Raw genomic sequence first — 18,481 nt, forward strand, 5'->3', positions numbered from 1 at the left:
ATTAATAATTTCTTATAAAAATCATCAGAAGGAGTATCTTCTCCTATCTTCTCCTATAAAAATCAGCAGAAGGAGAGGGAGATAGAGGGAGAGAAAGAGGCAGAGAGATTTATTGATACTCTGGGCCTGAAGAGAAGACACTGAAAGAGAAGTCATTGGGAAGATATTCATCATTGTGTCTCCCAAACTCATTTGCAGAAAGAAGTCATCCAGATGCATGGTTCCAACAGAACCACGATGGTTGCCCAGTTTATCCTGGTGGGCTTCTCCAGCCTGGGGGAGCTCCAGCTGCTGCTGTTTGTGGTCTTCCTTCTCCTGTACCTGACCATCCTGCTGGCCAATGCCACCATCATGGCCGTTATCCGCTGTAGCCGGACTCTGCACACTCCCATGTACGGTTTCCTGTTCATTCTCTCTTTTTCCGAATCCTGCTACACATTTGTCATCATCCCTCAGCTGCTGGCCCACCTGCTCTCGGCCACCAAGAGCATCTCCTTTGTGGCCTGTGCCACCCAGCTCTTCTTCTTCCTCGGCTTTGCCTGCACCAACTGCTTCCTCATTGCTGTGATGGGGTATGACCGCTATGTGGCAATCTGCCACCCTCTGAGGTACACACTCATCATGAACAAAAGGCTGGGGTTGGGGTTGGTTTCCCTGTCTGGAGTCACGGGTTTCTTCATTGCTTTGGTGGCCACCAACCTCATCTGTGACATGCCTTTCTGTGGCCCCAACAGGGTCAACCACTATTTCTGTGACATGGCGCCCGTTATTAAGTTAGCCTGCACAGACACTCATGTGAAGGAACTGGTTCTCTTCAGCCTCAGCATCCTGGTGATCATGGTGCCTTTCCTGCTGATTCTCATCTCCTACGGCTTCATCGTTAACACCATCCTGAAGATCCCCTCAGCTGAGGGAAAAAGGAAGGCCTTTGCCACATGTGCCTCCCACCTCATGGTGGTCTTTGTGCATTACGGCTGTGCCTCCATTATCTACCTGAGGCCCAGATCCAAGTCTGCCTCTGACAAGGATCAGCTGGTGGCGGTGACCTACACTGTGGTGACTCCCCTGCTTAATCCGCTTGTCTACAGTCTGAGGAATCAGGAAGTGAAGACTGCCCTCAAAAGAGTCCTGGGAATGCCTGTGACAATCAAGGTGGTCTAACAAAACCCCTGAAATTAATGAGGGAAGCTATAGTTGTCAAAGACAAGATATTTTTTTCTGTCCTTTTACCAATCCAGTCCTGACATGGACAGCATTTCTAAGGATTAAGACCTTTCTCTTTCCTCCCAGTCCAGAAAACGGATGAGTCAGTCTACATGCTACATTGTTCAATGCTTGGTTGAGAAACAAAAAACTGGGGCACCTGGATAGCTCAGTTGGTTAAGCATCAGACTCTTGGTTTCAGTTTGGGTCATGATCTCAGGGTCATGAGACTGAGCCCTGCGTTGGGCTCTGTGCCGAGCATAGGGTCCACTTGGGATTCTCTCTCTCTCCTTCTCCCCCGCCTGTCTTTACTGACACCCTCTCCCAAAACAAACATACAAACAAACAATGAAACAACTCACACTTGGCAATAAGAGAAAAGTATATATATATATATATATATATATATATATATATGGCATATATATGTGTGTGTGGGGTGTATATATATGTGTGTGTGTGTGTGTGTATTTTTATGAGAAGACAATAATCAAATTGAAAAGTGGTCATGGTTAGCTTTCCTGGATGAGTAGAGAATAGGATCCAAAGCTACTGGCCATGTCTTATCGAAGACGCAGGCATGGCATCTATAAGTAGTAAACCATCTATAAGTAGTAAACCCACTATATACCAGGTTCCATGCAAAGTGGGAAAATCATGACCAGTAAGCTGATAGTTTATAGAGAGGAGGGAAGGGTAGGAACATGAACAGAGAAAGGAAACTATGACAACGCACGATGACCAAATCTTTTAAAAGGATATAAACTAAGAGTTATCAGAGCCAAAAGAAAAAATATATATATATTCTTTCTGAAGGAAAAAAAATGGAATAAGTGAGACGAGAAAAGGGGAAAGAAAATCTGAACCAGGCCTTAAAGAAAGAGCAAGATTTCAATATCAAGAACTGGGTTTTCCAGTGATGAGAAGATCCATCAATATTACCAGAACTGTAGATTTTTTCCCAAAATTTAAAACCAGTTTCTTATTATATTAATTATACATTAGATACATTTAAATCATGGTTTGTAGTTTTGCTTTGTTTTCATGGTGACGTGTTCAAGTTTTTAATGGATACAATTTTGTTTTAATAATGGACCTAAAACAACCAGTAATGACATCACACTTGCTACTGAAGTGCAACACAATGTTCTGGAAAGTCTCAAAAGGCTCAGGGCTCGCAGCCCACTGACCCTGCAACAGTCCCAGTGTGAACCTCCCCTGACTCTAACATCTGATCGTCATAATTTGAACTACAAATACTAAATGGAATTGATTTTAAATGTTATTTTATTTTGTTATTTTATTATTTTAAACCTATTATTTCAAGCCATGTAATTTGAGACAATACCTAAAACTCTTCAAACTGATGTGCCTTGAACTTTTTTTTATCTGGACAACTGAGGGGCTTTTTGTTTTTGTTTTTGTTTTTTTTCCTGGGAATATGCAAATTATCCAGTGAGCCCAGAGCTTGTCTTCTACTCGGGAGAGTCGGTTCTATTAATTAGAATTTTTTCTCTGCCCAGTGACCTAACCTGTACTAGAATAAAAATCTCCTGATTTGTTAAAATTATGTTTCATCACCCAAAGGAAAAATGGTTATCATTAAGTACGTGACTGTGACAATAGCTTGTAAGCAGGGAACGTGTGTTTTATATAAACAGTTACAGCCAGCACGCTCTCTTCCCCGGGAAAAGCTCCCTGGCTGATTCCTCAGCATAATCAACACTCGTGTCCAGCACATTACTTCCTGGGGTGTCTGTGTGGCTCAGCCCTTCCAGGCTACACTGTCTACGTCTGTCCTCAGAACCGAGTGTGACAGTTGCATTGATGATCCTAATCATCCTGCTGGTGACGTGTAATTCTGTAGTACGGCCTGGTGAGATGTTATTGCAATCAAGATTATTTGTGTCTAATAGAGGCAGATGGAGTGTTCTGGAAAAATAAAATATGAGCAAGAAAATCACAGAAGAAAGGAAAATCCTAAAAGCCTAGAAGTGCAGTTTGCTTAGATTATTTTGCAAGTGTCTCTAAGTTCCCGCTCGTCCATAAATTCGTGAGAATTTTTCTAATGAGTTATGGGTTTATGCTAAATATGGTCTGAAGGTCTCCAATCACGTGGGCCAATACTTAAAGTAAAAGCTTTATCCCCAAGTGAAAATATGCATGGATATGTGCATGTTTTGGCATTTTGAGTCTAAATAAAGCATTTTAATTATATAAGGGTCGTTCTTTCACTATTCTGCTCTATCAGACTTTTTGGGGTTAGCCACCCAACCATCGGAGCCTATCTGGGGCAGGTATGTTTCAAACAGTGTGAAAATATTCTTCTCCCTGTGGATGACACAGAGACATGATAAGGCAAAAAAGAAAACAAAGGAGGTCGTGCTATCATGATGGGCATCTAGCTAATTTTCCTTGAATGCTATTTAAGGCCATACAATCTTCCAAAGTGCTCTACAGCCCAATCTCACACAGGCCTTGTTGGCAAGAAATTTACTACTTCCTTCTTGAGGTGACTAAGCCGGAATTTTCAGGAAGCCTGGGGAGGCACACAGTTAAGAAGAGTCAGAATGGTTTCCAGACACACGTGGAGTGCGGGCTGGTTCACTGAGCTGCTGCTCCTCCCCTCACCCCCGCCCCGTCATGCTCGGTGCCCCTTGCAGAGCCGCCCCTGCAGGACCCAGAGGCAGTTCTGGTGCTTCCCCGGTGGTGTGACACTTTGAGGAATGTGAATCCACGTCCCCCACATAGATGAGGCCTCCTGACACATATACTCCCAGGTCTGAGCTCCATCCCCCTTTAAGGTAATGTACTAAAGTACTAATGTACTCCGTCCCCCTTTAATTCCCATTCACAACGCTGCCCTGTAGCTGTTGGCACAAACCCACCAGGGTCCGGAGAAAGCCCGAAGTCCAGTTGGTGATTCTTCTTTGCCTTAAAGCAAAATGACTTTTCCCCCTAATGGTGTGCTGTTTAACTCCTAATTTGGCTTAGATTGTGTAGTCATGATTTATCTTCTCTCATGGCTTTAGTAAGTCCTTCGTCAAATTATACAGGAACTACTGAAAACGTGTCCTGATCCCTTAGCTCCCTCCTCACACGGCAGACCCTGTTTTCTTTCTAAAATGAAACATTATAGCTCATTCCAACCAAACACTCTTCCTGGTGTCAACAAGTTGAATAAAATATCCTTAAGTAAGAAATGGGAGAAGTGTATCATCAGCATAAGTTTCAGCAGGGAAAACCCCAGCAATGCTGGAAATCAGGTCTCTGGGTGCTGCGTCCACGCCTTCCTGTTAGTGAGCGCTACCCCAGTTACAGACACAGTTGTATCTCTATCAGCTGCTTCATTGTTTTTCTTCTTCTGACCTTATGTCTACACACCTGGCATCTCTGATCATCCTTCTACAGACTTCCTGTATAAAAAAAAAATGCACTTGGCCTTCATCCTTTTACAGATCTGTGAAATGAAATAGTGATCGCTCCGACCTGGCACATACTCTGGTTCCCAAATTTGCCACCCCTCCGGTTCCACACCTTTCCTGAAACCCACATTTCTTATTGCGTCAATAATTTGCTGGTTGGCTTGTTAGTACATTAGTGAATTTTTAAAAGATTCTATTTACTTATTAGAGAAAGAGTGAGAGAGAGAGAAAGCACACAAGTGGGAAGCGGGGTAGAGGCAGAGGGAGAAGTAGGCTCCCCACTGAGCAGGGAGCCCGATGTGGGACTCGATCCCAGGACCCCAGGATCATGACCTGAACTAAAGGTGGATGTTTAACTGACTGAGCAACCTGGGTGTCCCAGTACATTAGCAAATTTTGGCACATGCTTGAGATATATCTTTCTAAGGGTTTTTAAATATATTTTTAAACATATTGGATTTCTTATGAGATAACATCCACATAACACAACGACACACAATGGCCTGGGTGTCCTGCTTCTTACTTCCAGTCTTACTTTTAGCCAGGTCCTCTTCTCATATTCTATGTCTGAGCTTTTTAAACTATTTGGGGTGAAAGACTAACTTTCCTGACAAGTTATTATGTACCAGTGATGTTGTAATATACAATGAAAGTGAATCATTTAAAAAAACAAAATTAAAAGGACATGAAAGAACTTATTTTGTCTTACTATTAGACTAACATACGGACAGTTAATTGAGCTGTAAAAGTGTCTGAGCCTGGCTTCTCAGACGCAGGAAAGAGTCACAGTTCGTCCTGCTCTCATCCTGTTCCCTGAACAGCATTGCTCAATCCTCTGGTATTTCCAAAATACTTGGACTCCCACCACATTCAAAACTGAGATATTATCCATCTCTGAGCCTGTAATTTTTCAGCTTGGAGTGTCCCTTGAGCAAGCCAATGTTCCCTTTCGGTGAAATCTCTGACGCCTCTCTTGTGATCCAGCAGGGAGGACTGGTCACCCCTTCCTTCTGCCCACAGCACGAAGTTCTCTGCCTGACCTGCTGGCTCTTCCATCTTCTGACAAACTGTTCATACAGCTCTCTCCAGCACTGCAGAGTATTTCTTGAACTTGTTACTGCTCTCAAATAAGTGTCTTCAGCACGGGCATATCTCAATTTTAGATCTAAACCAATGGCTCTTTTGACCTCTAAATTCAGAAATTTATTAGGCATTTCAAATTAAACATCCGAAGCCAAATTCTCAGCCTGTTCTCCAGCTCTGTTACTTTCACAGTTTTATCTCTCTTAGTTAATTGTAAATCCCAATGGAATTCCAGTTTCTTGGAACAAAAACCAGGGGTCACTCCTAACTGTCTTCTTAAAACATGTGACACACTGTTCTCCAAAGTGGCTGCACCAACTTGCATTCCCACCAACAGTGTAAGAGGGTTCCCCTTTCTCCACATACTCTCCAACACATGTTGTTTCCTGTCTTGCTAATTTTGGCCATTCTAACTGGTGAAAGGAGGTATCTCAATGTGGTTTTAATTTGAATCTCCCTGATGGCTAGTGTTGATGAACATTTTTTCATGTGTCTGATAGCCATTTGTATGTCTACATTGGAGAAGTGTCTGTTCATATCTTCTGCCCAATTTTTGATATGATTATCTATTTTGTGTGTGTTGAGTTTGAGGAGTTCCTTATAGATCCTGGATATCAACCTTTTGTCTGTACTGTCATTTGCAAATATCTTCTCCCATTCCCTGGGTTGCCTCTTTGTTTTGTTGACTGTGTCCTTTGCTGTGCAGAAGCTTTTGATCTTGATGAAGTCCCAAAAGTTCATTTTCACTTTTGTTTCCTTTGTCTTTGAAGACTTATCTTGAAAGAAGTTGCTGTGGCTGATATCGAAGAGATTACTGCCTATATTCTCCTCTAGGATTCTGATGGATTCCTGTCTCACGTTGAAGTATTTTATCCATTTCGAGTTTATCTTTGAGTACGGTGTAAGAGAATGGTCGAGTTTCATTCTTCTACATATATAGCTACACACCACTTTGGAGGACAGTGTGGAGATTCCTAAAGAAATTAAAAATAGAGCTTGCCTATGACCCTGCAATTGCACTACTGGGTATTTACCGAAAAGATACAGATATAGTGAAAAGAAGGGCCATCTGTACCCCAATGTTTATAGAAGCAATGGCCACGGTCGCCAAACTGTGGAAAGAACCAAGATGACCTTCAACGGACGAATGGATAAGGAAGATGTGGTCCATATACACTATGGAGTATTATGCCTCCATCAGAAAGGATGAATACCCAACTTTTGTAGCAACATGGACGGGACTGGAAGAGATTATGCTGAGTGAAATAAATCAAGCAGAGAGAGTCAATTATCATATGGTTTCACTTATGTGTGGAGCATAACAAATAGCATGGAGGACATGGGGAGATGGAGAGGAGAAGGGAATTGAGGGAAATTGGAAGGGGAGGTGAACCATGAGAGACTACGGACTCTGAAAAACAACCTGTGGGTTTTGAAGGAGTAGGGGGTGGGAGGTTGGGGGAACCAGGTGGTGGGTATTAAGGAGGGCACGGATTGCATGGAGCACTGGGTGTGGTGCAAAAACAATGAATACTGTTACACTGAAAAGAAATTATATATATATAAAAAAAAAAGATAGTGGTAAAAAAAAAAAAATTCAGCTCTGTTTACAGAGCACACACAGTTTCAAGTCTTTGTTCACCATCTCCATCTCTAGCCCTGTGTTTTACCACCATCATTGTCATTGTCTTCTTGAATTTTTGCAGGAAGCTTGAAATACGTCTTGCTGCTTGCCGCTGCCCCCAAGTCTATCTATTCTCAACAAAATAGGATGATCCTTTGAAAAGCAAGTCAGATTATATCTCTTCTCAAGTCAAAGTCTTCCAGCAGCTTCTATCCTACTCCACAAAAGGGAATCTTTCTCGGGGTGAACTACAAGCCTGGTAGTTTTCTGGAGGCTCACTCTGCCAAGATCTCATTTCTGGACACTCTCTGGAGCCAAGATCTGCAGGGAGAACAGGACAATGGGGAGTATGGCTTCCCATCTGTTCCTTGCCTACTTTTGGGGCTAAATTTGAACTTCAGCCCGCAGATATGTATATTTTTATTGTTCAGTGGACTTTCATGTGTGGATGGGAAAACTCCCTAAAATGTGTACTGGCTTAAAGTTTGTAAAGACTTGAAGTCATCTTACTAACAACATAAATACATCAAATTATATTCTTCAGACCTTAAACACTCATAGTCTTTCTATATGTTTATGCATTAAATGCACAGCTAATTATAAAGCATAAGACACATGAAATTAGAAAAATTAATGAAACACCAGGAAGGCAAGTTCAAGAGGAAAGTTAACTAGGAGTTTATAGTATGTGTGTGTATGCATTTCTCCTTATTAAAATGGTAGCACTTCAAGTTTTTATTTATTTTGAGGTCAGTTTGAACTCAGTACATTAAAAGACTTAAGACGCATTCTTTTTTTTTTTTTTTTCCGCATTACCTATTTATTTATTTATTTATTTATTTTGATATTTAATATAATTTTTTATTTTTTATAAACATATATTTTTATCCCCAGGGGTACAGGTCTGTGAATCACCAGGTTTACACACTTCACAGCACTCACCAAAACACATACCCTCCCCAATGTCCATAATACCACCCCCTTCTCCCAAACCCCCTCCCCCCAGCAACCCTCAGTTTGTTTTGTGAGATTAAGAGTCACTTATGGTTTGTTAAGACGCATTCTTAATCCCTGTCATATTGAAAGCATCCCCAAGCATTAGCAGCACCAACTTTGCATACCACTGAAATGCCATGTGTGCCCCAGAGCACAGATTCTAGGAGAAGAAGAAGAAGAAGAAGAAGAAGAAGGAGAAGGAGAAGGAGAAGGAGAAGGAGAAGGAGAAGGAGAGGAAGAAGGAGAAGGAGAGGAAGAAGAAGAAGAAGAAAAGAGAAGAGAAGAGAAGAAATTCCTTTCAGGGATGCATTTGCTTCATTTTCTGTGTCAGAAAGTAGACGACTGATGTTCTTCAAAGGCCTCACCCCCTTCCATGGTCCCTACCACGCACTCCAATAAGCCGGCCATGCTGGAGTGCTAAGAGTTTTAAGAACACACCCGGTATAACAGGGCTTTCTTCTGCAGTTCCTTGGCTTGGAATGAACCCTCTTCTCCCTGGCACTGCATGGCATGGTTCTGGTTCTTGTTTTAGGTCTTCTCTCAAAAGCCACCTTCTCAGAGTGACCCATTCTGTCCACTGTCTTTGCAGTAATAGCCCATTTTCCTGCCTCTGATCCCCTTCCCCACATCAGTTTGAAATTGTATCACATGTCATTATCTTACATAGAGTATTTTAATTTGCTTATTGTCTGTCTTCCCTGCCCTCTACTATTGTGGAAGTTCTGTGTGTAAGGGATTTCACCCTATGTCTCTGCTGTATTTCATTACCTATCACAACATAGGCTTCCAGTAATAATGTCCTTAAAATATATGTTTAAAAAATTAAAATTAGGCGCCTGGGTGGCTCAGTGGGTTAAGCCTCTGCCTTCGGCTCAGGTCATGATCTCAGGGTCCTGGGATCGAGACCCACATAGGGCTCTCTGCTCAGCAGGGAGCCTGCTTCCCCTTCTCTCTGCCTGCTGCTCTGCCTACTTGCAATCTCTCTCTCTCTTTCTCTCTGTCAAATAAATAAATAAAATCTTTTTTAAAAAATTAAAAATTAAAATAAACGTGGAAGTTATTGACTTAAACATTCCCTGGTAAAAACAATTAGAACTTTATTCCCAAATACACTCAGCTGAATCTTCCCTTCTTTAATCCTTGTCCTTCTCCATACTTTTATTCTTGGTCATTTCCTTCCTCCATTTTTATTCTAGAAGAAAACATAAACAGCTGAGTTTATGTGACTCCACTACAACTGTATAGCCTTTCATGTCCTCTGATGATGTCATAGCTCGTATGATGTCACTAGTGAGCCAGCCGACTGACACTGAATAAAAAGCTGTGGAGACAGTCTTCGTTGGGTCCCAAGACCTGGGTGAGAACCAGAGCCAATGTTATTGCACACTAGAGCTTTAGGAGATTAAACACCAGTGAGGTGGCTTCTAGAACTGGACATCACCTGAGAGAAAGAACGGGGGAGAAGCCATACCCCTGCCCCCCTTCGGAGCAGCCCTCCCGTGCAGGCACCTGAGAGCTGGTGAGAACCTTTGGGTACCAGTGGTGGTGGAGGTCCTGAAGATGCTGCAAGCAACCCCGTGGGCAGCAGGCTGGGGCCCGTGGGGGTGTGACCAGAGAGGAAAAACCCATCAGGTGCACCTGGTAATCCTCGTTGCAGACTGGTTGGTGAGCAACACTGAGACAGACTTTCAGTTAGTGCCAGTACAGAGAAGCAGACCGAGGTGTGGGAGTATGTGCTATTACACCCCATTTTGTGGTCCCCCAGTGGTGAGGCCAAATAGCCCGTGCTCCTGAGAGCTCATCTCCTTTTACCTAAAGATGCTCTCTTTTATCCCCGATTCTCCAGTGACTTTCAGCCCCTGTGCAGTGCCCTGGAGGCCCCTGTAGGATCTGGCCCCGACTCACGGACCTCCTCCCATGTTCCCCACCATGTACCCCACTACCGTGGAAGTTCTTTGTCTAAGGGATTTTGCCTTGTGTCTCTGCTGCATTTCATTACCTGCCACAAGGCAGGCCTCCAGTAGTTATTGTTGAGGGTGTGGTGTACTGGCCAAGCGTGGGTTTGGGAGCAAAGCTGCCTACGTCGCTTACTAGTTATGTGCCCTTTGTCCCCTTATCTGTAAAGTGGGAATAACGGTGTCTGCCTCAGAACTGCTGTGCGGACCACATGAGTTAATACGTGTCAAGCGTGTAGGACAGTGTCTTCTGCACAGCCGACTGCATTTGGATGTTTATTAGTATCTAATCAGGTTTAACTGTACCATAAAATAGGTACTTCGCTTACTTATTTATTATTAATTAATTTATTTATTCATTCATTAGAAAGAGAGCGTGTGCAAGAGAATGGGAAGGGGCAGAGGGGAGGGGAAAGAATCCAAAGCAGACTCCACACTGAGCACAGAGCCCAATGTGGGGCTCAATCCGACAACCCTGAAATCATGACCTTTCCCCCCAACAAGGGCTCCACAGCACATTCTGCATAAAAATCTCTCTTCCCAGCAGGTGGCATTCTGGGAGGCTGGATCCCTGTCCCGGGGAGCATTGCTCCACGTAACCAAGTCCTCCACATCCTTGGCCATCTTCGTTTCTCAGGCAGAAGACAGGAGATGAGCGTTCTCTCAAGCAGTGGTTGTCCAAGGTCTTATGGCGACTAAGCGTGGCCCAGCGCATCCTGGTCCCACATGGTCCCACTGCAGCCTCCTCCAACAGTCACTGCCGCTCCTGGAGAATTCACCAGCAACCAGGAATCATGCCTCCATCTCTGCTTCCAAATGACCTTGTAGTGTTTATACCACATGTGTGTGTGTGACAGAATACAGCAAGCTCCGGGTTGGACAGGCAGCAGATCAGATCTTCTTCTCGGTGTTACAGCTGGTGGGTGTGGAGAGGGTGACCCCTCACTACCTAGAACACCTGGCTCTCCAGAGAAATAAGCTGGGTTCCAGGAGTCCAGCCAGAAGCACACAGTTAAGAGTAGTAGGTGATAGCTGTCCTCTGGGGTCATGAGGTGACACATTTTGCTCTTAAACACTAGGTCCTCACCCAGGAGCTTAAATTACATGAGATTACCCAACCTGAAGGTCTACACTAGGATGACACCCAGATTCTCTGACAATCTCCTGAACCTGTGTGTCAAACTTCTCCAAACGTATCCGGCAATACAGTCATTTACCCCAGGGCTCTCTCTGAGCTCATCTGTGACAGTCTGAGGGGAGAGAGGAAAAGGAGGCAGCCCCAGTCCATCACTTCCGGGTGCGCATCTTGTGCCTCAGCCAAACATACTCCCACCACTCAACTACGGGACTTTGCTGGAAGTAGAGCTAAGACGGGTTAGGATATCATATTTAGGAACCCAGAGTTTCCTGAAAATCGCTGTATTCAACAATCATCCTTCCCTAAAATACTCCGTGACTATCTGTACAGTTCAGCAGCTGAGACACCCAGAGCAGCACTCTGTGGTTAACCGGTGTCCTCACTCACAGTATAGAGTCCTGAGGGGAACTTCTGAGATCTCCCTCCTGCCTTCCTCCTTACCTGCATCTAGGGCTCTGGCTACGTGTATCAAGACAATAGCCCAAGGGAAAGAGAGAGTCGCCAGTGACCACATGGCCACAATGTTGAGGACACACTTCATCTTTCCCTGACACCAGCACTTTGGAAACGTGTCACCTCCCAAAAACCTAGGGCTTCCTAGAGAACTGGTATCTCCAAGATCTTTTCTGGGAAGTCAAAGATGATGGTATTTGCTCATTCAACAAACATAACTTTGGTCACCCCCTGTATGTCCAACTACACTCTAGGCACTGGGATTCATATGTGGTCAAGACAGATCTATACGGGATGTCATAGTACCTACGTGGTAGGTGGAAAGGGCACTAATATGTAAAAGAGAATGATATAATTTCAGCTCAACCCAATAGTTAACACAAATAACTAAAGAACATTGGAATAGAACGTGACTGAGAAAGAGGGGCCACTTGGGCTACACTGGCCACAAAGGGCCTCTGCGTGAGGATGACGCTTGAGTTGAGAGCTGAACGTTGTCTTGGAATCATCCACAGAAGATCAGAGTGAATGAAGACGGCTCCAGGCGGAGGGAAGAGTTAGAATAACGGTCTAGAGCTGAGGAGCTTGGCACAGTGAAGGACGGAGAGAAGCCTAGCCTCCCAGGACGCACACTCGGGAGGGCGGGTGGACACAGGACCTGAGAACCGAGCTTCAGGCATCTTAGGGATTCAAGATTATTGTGACCAAAAAATTAGAGTAGTGGGGAAAGGTCCATCCAATTGGATCATCTGAGCTATATTTGCATCCTACACTTGTGCTAGGAACCGAGAAGTCCTCCGTGGGACTCTTCATTTTGGTAGAGGCCCCCACTTGTGGCCTTGTGTCATGTGAGGGCACCTCGAACTTCATCACAGAGTGCTCCAAACGGCCTGGAAACTTCTGCCTTCTTCCCGGGGCTCCTCTATCCGAGCTGCCTGAACATGTCGTATAGAAGGGGATGGACTTGGTGGGAGAAGGCCAGACCCCAAAATCTTGTCTGTGAGTGAGCATATGGCCTGAATAAGGGGTCACGGAGCCCTGTGTCTTAACCTGAAAATGCCCACTATGAAGAGTGACCCATTTCCACTAAGAAATCTGCACACGGTGCTCAATTGTCCCATCTAAGGGGTGGTGTCGGCTGCACATCTGGAGGAACTCGACACCGCACCGGCTTCCTGCTCTCCCGCAGGCTCAGACAATGTGTCTCAGAGTTAAGTAGATAGTTTTTAAATCTGTATTTTTAAAAGTTAGGGGAAACTAAATAATAATACCAATATTTATCATAATAACCTGAACCAATAAAGAGACGGAAGCACAGCGTCCGAGACATAAGCACAGCGTCCGATCGCTCTTCTCCTTCGCCGTTGACTCTGCCCGTCCTCCATCTCCTCGTCCTCTTCCCGACCACTCCAAGGGGGAGTTTCTTCCCTGAGTATCTGCCATGTGAAGGCGAATGCGGTCACACCCAGGCTCAGAGACGTGGGAATGCTCCGTCCTGCTCTGATGGCAGATACCTGCTGTGTTATTATTTCCTGAGATGTCTCTGAGGACGCACGGACGCGCCAGTCACAGAGCCGTCTGGAGCACACACCTGCCCTCCTCACCTCTGGTGAGAGAGTCAGGGAGGCAGAGTTTTTTTTTGTTTGTTTTGTTTTGGTTTGTTTGTTTTTAGATTTTATTTATTTATCTGACAGAGATCACAAGTAGGCAGAGAGGCAAGGCAGAGAGAGAGGAAGAAGCACGCTCCCCGCTGAGCAGAGAGCCCGATGTGGGGCTCAATCCCAGGACCCTGAGATCATGACCTGAGCCGAAGGCAGAGGCTTAACCCACTGAGCCACCCAGGTGCCCCCAGAAAGAGTTTTAATGAGAACACAGCCAGATGGTGCCGTGAGGTCAAAGGGGCATGGATTGAGAAAACATCACTGAATTTGACACAAATTTATTTCAGGCAGCATTTACTGAGAAACATTTTACTCTGAACCAGCTACGTAATTTGTGGGGCGAGCCCAGAGCGAGAACGCAGTACCTCCAAGTGTTACGAAACCTTTCAAGACAGCAAGCCCTGCGTAGATGACATGCCCGAGAATCTGGTCCCGAATCCAGGTCAGGGTTAGGGTCACAGGTGCCATCCCAAACACCTACATCCTGCGTTCAAGCAACTCAGGAAAAAACAGAAAAGTCGAGATCTAAATAAGCAGTGTTCCGAGTAGGAAGAGATGAGCGTGTTTAGTGTGACCCCACCCGTCGTGGAAGGGCAGACGTGCTCTCAGTCGGACAAGGCAGGGACGCTTCCCTGTGAAAGGAGCACCCGAGTTAGAGTCTGAAGCGTCAGAGACCTGCCACGCGGCCACGCAGAAGAGATACTGCTGGATGATGGGAAGCGGTAAGACAGGTTCCCAGAGCGGTCGAGATTTCTGCTGCAACAAGCCGTTTCATCAAAATTATGCTTTGCTCATAGGCACAAACCGTATTGAAGAAGCAGAAAAGGACATTATGCACTGGGTAAAACTAACGTCCCCAGAGTTGGTTTAGGCTTGTTTTCCATTTCTTTAAAAATCTATTTTTGATCCATGACTCCTGCGGCGTGTAGACCTGGCGTCCTGGAGTCCTGGGCCCCTGGCCGTCGGCCCCGGTGGGCGAGTCAGGACTGGAGGCAGCGGGCGCCAGGGCCTTCCGGTTGGAGCTGTGGGAGAAGAAGACGATTTTCATCCCAAGGAAGGAAATCGGAGAGAGAGCGGGGCGGGGGGGGGGGGGGGTGGAAGAAAGAAGAATGAGCTGGTAAGTTGGAGAAACAGAAGTAGAAGAGGCTCACCTGTGCTTTCTCAAGCAGAAGTGCCCCACAAGCAGCACCAGCAGGCTGACTGCGGCCACGAGACAGAGCAGGGTCAGCACGGCGGAGTTCCCACCGCCTGGGGCGTGAAACGAGGACGTCAGTCTACGAGGCTCTCCGTGGCACCACCATCAATGCTTCCCTCCTTCCTAGAATGTTCTTCTGCATCTGAAGACTTCATCTCGATTCCTCCTGACTCGGTGTCCCCAGTCCCCACCCCATCTGTTGCCCAAGTCAGCAGGGCCTTCTTCCTTTTCTCTTCAGTACTCCAATCCCCTTCCTCCATTGCTTGGATTCTAGTGGCGCCCACTCTCTGCCCTTCTTTCTCTGGGTGGTCCCGCCTCGGTCCTCTGGTGCAGCGTGTTCCCGTCTACCTGCAAGCACCTCCCTCAGCAGCCCCAGGACCGTTGTTTCCCAGACAGGCCCCAGCTCTTTCTCACCCCAGTGGAGGACGATGTCTTGGCCTCCCAGACTGCTGTGTCTCACTCGGCAGGACAGACCGGCCGCCTCCCGGGCCGCCACGTCCAGGGTCACTCGGAGATACCACGTCCCATCCGCGTGGGGCAGGACGTCGCCTCGCCGGGTGCCCCGCTGCTCCTGCTCACCCCGCATCCACATCACCCACACGGGCTTCGGGTGGAAGCCGGAGACGTGGCACACCAGCAGCAGACGGCCGGGACCGGGAGGGCGGCCGGCGGACAGCCAGGCCTCGGGCTTCACTGGAGAGAAGACGAGGAGACGAGGCGCTTAGGGGCACCCGGGCCGAGCTCCGTGACTCGGTGGTCTTCGCAGCTGGAGCAATCACTTCCTTCCCTCGTTTAAGGAACAATCCCAAGCTCAAGCCCCACACTCAAGCCTCCCAGCATGTGTTTCAGACGGACGCGGAAGGGCAGAACATGAGGCTCAAAGTGCCGGGAAGCTTACCTTGTCGTTCCAGTTCTGACTTCCCGGCTTGAAGGATTCCCGCCAGGAACCGAGGGCAGGTGCCCCTGAGAAGGGTCTGCACAATCTCCTTGATGTCTAAGTAGTTGTTGAGCACCTCGCAAGCCTTCTGAGCCGAACTCCCGGCTCCTGGAGATGGCTTCCAGGAGTTTCCTTGGAAACTCAGGAAATCGGAGCCTTGATACGCCCCATTCAAGAAGCTTCCCGAGGCCTTGCCGGCCTGTTCCGTACAGCCGGCTGACACCTGGAGCTCGAAGGGGTCTGGGGGTGGACAGAGCCATGTGGAAACAGTTACAGGGAAGGGAAGTAAGCCGTCTGGGGGCTTTTCTCTGCAATCACACAGCATGCTGGAGTCGGGCGCGGGAGGGGAGGGATTTGTGGGAAGACAACGTGAAGGTACGGAGGTATTTAGGAATAACTGATGCAGACAGGCTAGATGGGATGGTGTTGGGGCGTTGAGGGCCTGATGGAAGGGCTCCCTTGGCAACGGGTAGGTACAGGCTGGGCCTGGTCGACTCTTAGGCCGGGGACAGGGGAGGGCAGAACTGGCCGGAAAGGCCATGTCTGGGGTCAGGGGTGGTGGGCGGAAGACCACAGGGAGACACGATTGCAAGGAGCCAGAACACGGTGGGTGATACGGTGTGAAGGGCTGTGTCCTTGCAAGCCCATCTGTGTCTCTGGGGGGTGGGCGGGGGGACTGGGGACGGAGGTGACTGCTGAGGCAGAAGAGAGAGCGAGAGCCCAGCGGGGACAGGGAACGGGTCAGCAAGACTGGGTGAGGTCAGAGCCCCTTTGGAAGCGGGCTGGAGCCTTCGGGCAGGTATGGGCTTGGGACAAGGAACTCACATTCGAACTGAAACTCGTGGGCAAAGGCCTGCACCTCGATGGTAAAGCCGTGGAAGTAGAGCATGAAGAGGTTTTGCAGGTTCTTCAGCTCCTGGGTGCTGAAGTTCCCCTGGGCCCAGGGCCGCAGGAAGACGATGGTGCCCAGGACACTGTCCCAGCCGTGCGTCTGCAGCTCGCCCAGCCAGCCTGAGCCGTGCAAGGACGCCCAGCTGCTGTTGGCGAAGGAGGAGGTCTGGAGCACACGGAAGGAGATGGGCTCTTCTGCGGCTGCGCGAGGGGGTCCTGGGACCTGGGATGCTGAGAAGCCAGGCCATGCAGACAGAGTATGTGAGGATGGCGAGGGAGAGCCCGTGTGGGAGTGGAGCCGTGGGGACGGTTCCGCAGCCTGCACACACTCCGCAGCCCACGCCGCTCCCCGGGCCTGCTCCCTCTCCCCAGAACCAGACACAGGAGAGAGCTGGAGCAGGAGGCTTTGCCTGGAGGCAATCTGGCATGCGGACGCGGAGGGCGAGGGCGGCCAGTGGGAGCCCTGCTCCCTCCCGCAGGTCCTCCCAGACGCCCCCCTGCTGCGCCCAGCCTCAGGCGCCTTCCCAGGGCCCTTCCTACCGGCGCTCGCCCCGCGCTGGACAAGTCCCTCGGAGAACAGGAGCAGCAGGAGCAGCATTGCGGCTCGGTCAGGCGAAGGAGCCTCCACGGGCCTCAAACACCACTGCCCTCGGAACCCTCCTGCTCTGTCTGGCTTCCCCTGCCACCGAGAGGCACACCTCCCCCTCTGCCCACTTCCCTGTCAGAGAAGCCCTCCTGCCTCCTCAGCGCAGCCCCCGGGGCTCTCATTTCCTCTCCGTCTCTGCCACTCTCTGGCTTCCAGGTTCTCTCCCTGCTTCCCCTGACCGCCCCTGTGCACACGCCCTGTCGAGGGGTCCTGGCCCCGGACAGAGTCTGCAGCCCGGGCTGGCTGGAAAACGTAGGTCCTTCTGGCCTCGGAGGAATCAGGTCCACACGTGGGTTCTCGGTGTCCTGAGGGGGTGGACGAGGCCCACGGCGCTGGTGGCCTGTCCAGCGGCCCCTCGTCCAGCGGCTGCAGCCCCTTCTCCCTCTCAGTGGTCCTCCCCAACCCTCATCCTCTCCTTGCCCCTGTTTTTCCCTCTCGACACTGCTCCCCCCACCACTCCCCTCCTCTCTCCCTCCCCTCACCCCCTCTGTCTCTTCCTTCTGTTCTTCTCAAACCAGCATCAGAAGACACGGGACATCCGGAGAGCTGCTGTACCACCACCACGACAGGGAGCCGCCGTGGCCATGCAGGCAGCCTGTTAATAAGAAAAGGCCCTTGTGCCCAGCTTCCGCCAACAGACCAGCTACCTCTGTTGAAAGGGTCCAAGGGTGGGCTTGCCCCGACAGCGGGGAGACAGGTAATTCTCACTTGAGTGGTATGAGTGGGTCTGGAGGGAACACACAGGGCCCTTGGGTCCCCCACCCCAATTAGTCTAGAAGTCCGTGGGCAAGCCTCACTCTGGGTGTGAAGGGTGCTCACCTCATGGCCTGGGAGCACTGGTGTCCCCTGGGGGTGTCTGGCCAAGAGGAGTTCCGCTGGAGCAAGGAAGGCAAGCTGGCGGCCGGTCGTGTTGCTGGGAGAATTAGTTACCATGTGGGGTCCTCATCTGTGCTCCCTCGGGATGCTGGCCAGCGTAGCCTGAAGCCGGTCGGAATACCGCTGTTCTGTTCGGTTTTCCTGGATTCATCAAGCTGATGTGAAGTCAGAACATACCTGTTGTCAAAATATTCATAAACAATGAATCTTGGAACACTGAAAAAAACAAAATTAAATTAAAAAAATAAAAATAAATAAAGTCTCAAACATTAACTTTGGAGAAACCTCAAGCAAACAAACAACAAAACAAAACAAAACAAAACATTTGCCAAGGACAAAGAAGTCAGAGACTGAAGTCCCTTGGAGAAAACAAAACAAAACAAACCTGAAATCTCGAC

General features: G+C 48.2%; 2 protein-coding genes across 4 annotated transcripts; one reads left to right on the plus strand and one right to left on the minus strand.

Moving 5' to 3' along the window:
- Positions 1-213: 213 nt before the first annotated feature.
- On the plus strand, positions 214-1,161 carry OR10T2 (olfactory receptor family 10 subfamily T member 2; the record flags this gene model as incomplete). Its single annotated transcript, XM_082703069.1, has 1 exon — positions 214-1,161. The coding sequence occupies one exon, from the start codon at positions 214-216 to the stop codon at positions 1,159-1,161; it is 948 nt and encodes a 315-aa protein (XP_082559195.1).
- A 12,639-nt stretch (positions 1,162-13,800) lies between these two features.
- On the minus strand, positions 13,801-17,327 carry LOC309850016 (T-cell surface glycoprotein CD1e, membrane-associated-like). Of its 3 annotated transcripts, XM_082703121.1 has the most exons (6): positions 17,102-17,316; positions 16,496-16,792; positions 15,632-15,910; positions 15,148-15,426; positions 14,690-14,786; positions 13,801-14,560 (listed from the first exon to the last, which is right to left on the minus strand). In XM_082703121.1, the coding sequence occupies exons 1-6, from the start codon at positions 17,157-17,159 to the stop codon at positions 14,386-14,388; spliced, it is 1,185 nt and encodes a 394-aa protein (XP_082559247.1). In that variant the 5' UTR covers positions 17,160-17,316; the 3' UTR covers positions 13,801-14,385. The 3 variants fall into 3 exon arrangements, with proteins under 3 accessions (XP_082559247.1, XP_082559246.1, XP_082559245.1); XM_082703120.1 differs by having other exon boundaries at positions 14,690-14,738; positions 16,496-17,327; XM_082703119.1 differs by having other exon boundaries at positions 16,496-17,322.
- Between the last annotated feature and the right edge of the window lie 1,154 nt (positions 17,328-18,481).

The sequence above is a fragment of the Mustela nivalis genome, assembly GCF_964662115.1.
Source record: "Mustela nivalis genome assembly, chromosome: 16".
NCBI classification, from domain to species: Eukaryota; Metazoa; Chordata; class Mammalia; order Carnivora; family Mustelidae; genus Mustela; species Mustela nivalis.

What these genes read in the sequence shown, in the direction of transcription:
- LOC309850016 (XM_082703119.1), bottom strand. Translation starts at nt 17,159, where the DNA reads ATGCTGCTCCTGCTGCTCCTGTTCTCCGAGGGACTTGTCCAGCGCGGG. An exon ending in GTCAGAACTGGAACGACAAG is followed by an intron (nt 15,427 to 15,631) that starts GTAAGCTTCCCG and finishes TCTTCTCTCCAG; the next exon opens with TGAAGCCCGAGGCCTGGCTG. An exon ending in TTCTGCTTGAGAAAGCACAG is followed by an intron (nt 14,561 to 14,689) that starts GTGAGCCTCTTC and finishes CTTCTCCCACAG; the next exon opens with CTCCAACCGGAAGGCCCTGG.